At 48.1% G+C, this 1918-nt stretch overlaps 1 protein-coding gene across 1 annotated transcript; it reads right to left on the bottom strand.

Annotated features, from left to right (window-relative positions):
• Positions 1-39: 39 nt before the first annotated feature.
• Positions 40-1037, bottom strand: PPTG_03806 (hypothetical protein; the record flags this gene model as incomplete). The annotated part of the gene is made up of 2 exons (XM_008897573.1): positions 40-55; positions 109-1037. The coding sequence occupies 2 exons, from the start codon at positions 1035-1037 to the stop codon at positions 40-42; spliced, it is 945 nt and encodes a 314-aa protein (XP_008895821.1).
• Positions 1038-1918: the final 881 nt, after the last annotated feature.

Raw genomic sequence — 1918 nt, 5'->3', positions numbered from 1 at the left:
TATGTGAACGCATCGCGTAGATAAATTACACCATTTCTGTTAGAATTTGCCAGATCTTCTGGTGGCGGTACGACAACCGTGAGGATAGACAGCGACTTGTGGCCATACTCATCCTCATCTGAGACTTTGGACGAAATATTGAGGTGGCGGATGCGATGCGAGCGGGTGGCGTCGGGAGAATTACGCATGAGGATGGTATTAAATGCGTCAACTCTCTGCAGTACTCGGACATCAATTGCCGAGCGATAGCATCTCCTGTACATCTCCGGGTCATTAAAGACTTTCCAGCCTTCAATCGCCAGTTCCTCCGCTAACATTTCGCTGTCTGTACACGGGATCTGCTTCATGAAATGGAACTCTAACTTCCGTCTCTCACTTAAGTATCTCTGAACTGTCCACCCGAAGAACTGCACAGGCACCTCGCTTAATTGTTTCCTCATAAACATAAAGTGGTGGCTCTTTATCGTCTGATATTTTTCTCGAATCAGGTTGTAACAAGTCGCGGCAGGCATCGGTTCGTAGTAAAATGGCTCCGTGTCCTCTGCAAAATAGGACCAGAATCCCGGTCGGTTCAGAGCTTGTACTGTCCTCGGTCGCTCTGTGTGCAAGTTCGGGTCCGCCACCTCTGGTGTATCGACCCGTAATGTCGTCTCGAAGATGGCCATTTGCTCCAGTCGCTGCGCCAGCGCCTCATTCTCGCGATGTATGGCGTTCTCTGTCTCTACCGCATCGATATATTGAGCCATTAACTCCTTCGAAGGCGGATTCTGCTCGCTCTGGCTCGAATTATTCGTAGCTCGTCGCATTCTCCATGCCACCATGCCTGTTTCCAGCTTCTTGTGTAGATTTTGGTACTGTTTCCGCATTGAATCCATTAGTGCGTTGTGGCGAGACCTGCCTCGTGCCATATTTTCACGATGACGACGCTTCTTGGCCTCGGCCTTGCTCTCGTTCTCGTCCGTAACCTGCTGCGCTAATTCATCCACATCTGCAGAGCGCAAGACATGCTCCGTGGGGGACAGTGGGGACTGCGCCATTGTTATTGGCGATTGATAAATGTCAAGTGAAAGCCCACTGGTGGAGTTGAACCGCTCGACTGGCGATCGATGGTGAGGATGCAGCGCAGGAAGGGAAGGGAAGAGTTTTTTTTTTCACGTCAGGCTTCTGGCCTCAGGTTTACGGTAAAGGGTTGATTGCCAAGGTGCTCTGACTCAATTGGCCATTACCAATTGGGGCGGTAGAAATTTATCTATTGTTTGAGATTATTTTAATTCAGTACATGATATTTTTTTTAATATGAACTAGCACATTATTAAGTATAATCACTGGGTTTACAGCAACTGAGCCAGTGAAAATATCTTTTCAGTACCGTTAAAATCAAAATGGGAAGGCAAGAGAGGTTCTCCACCGAAAACTTTACTTGTCCATCAAAGTGTGCTCAGTAAAATCATTTTGCCAAAATTATGAGATCAGCTGCGCACCTCCCCAGACGGGAAAGCGATCAGCCTCATGTGGACGGAAGAGTCCACGACGGCGCTGATCCGGTGAAATTCACGGTGAATAGCGTCCACCAGTCCACTGGACAGCAATGCTACTCCAGTCGATTTGCCCGATCAATGATCGGCGATCAGTGATGATGGCGTAGTATGCCTTGCCATCGACTCCAATGCTTCTAGATGATTGGTGACAATTACAATATTGCTCGAAGAGATTTTAAAGGACGAATCCAGACTCGATGGCAGGTACATGCTCGTCGGAAATGTCACCGAATGACATCTCTACTACCTACATGTATTGGACTAACTTCTGCTAGCTTACGTAGCATCAAGGCATCTATAGGCGCGTTTCATTCGTTTCAGCAGCATCTGATAATCGTCTTCACACTGCCATTGCCGACTCACTGAGCTGCCGATGCTAG

The sequence above is a fragment of the Phytophthora parasitica genome (genome assembly GCF_000247585.1).
Source record: "Phytophthora parasitica INRA-310 unplaced genomic scaffold supercont2.6, whole genome shotgun sequence".
Taxonomy (NCBI): domain Eukaryota; phylum Oomycota; class Peronosporomycetes; order Peronosporales; family Peronosporaceae; genus Phytophthora; species Phytophthora nicotianae.
Note: the sequence above shows the minus strand (reverse complement) of the source record. Positions and strands in the feature narration are given on the sequence as shown.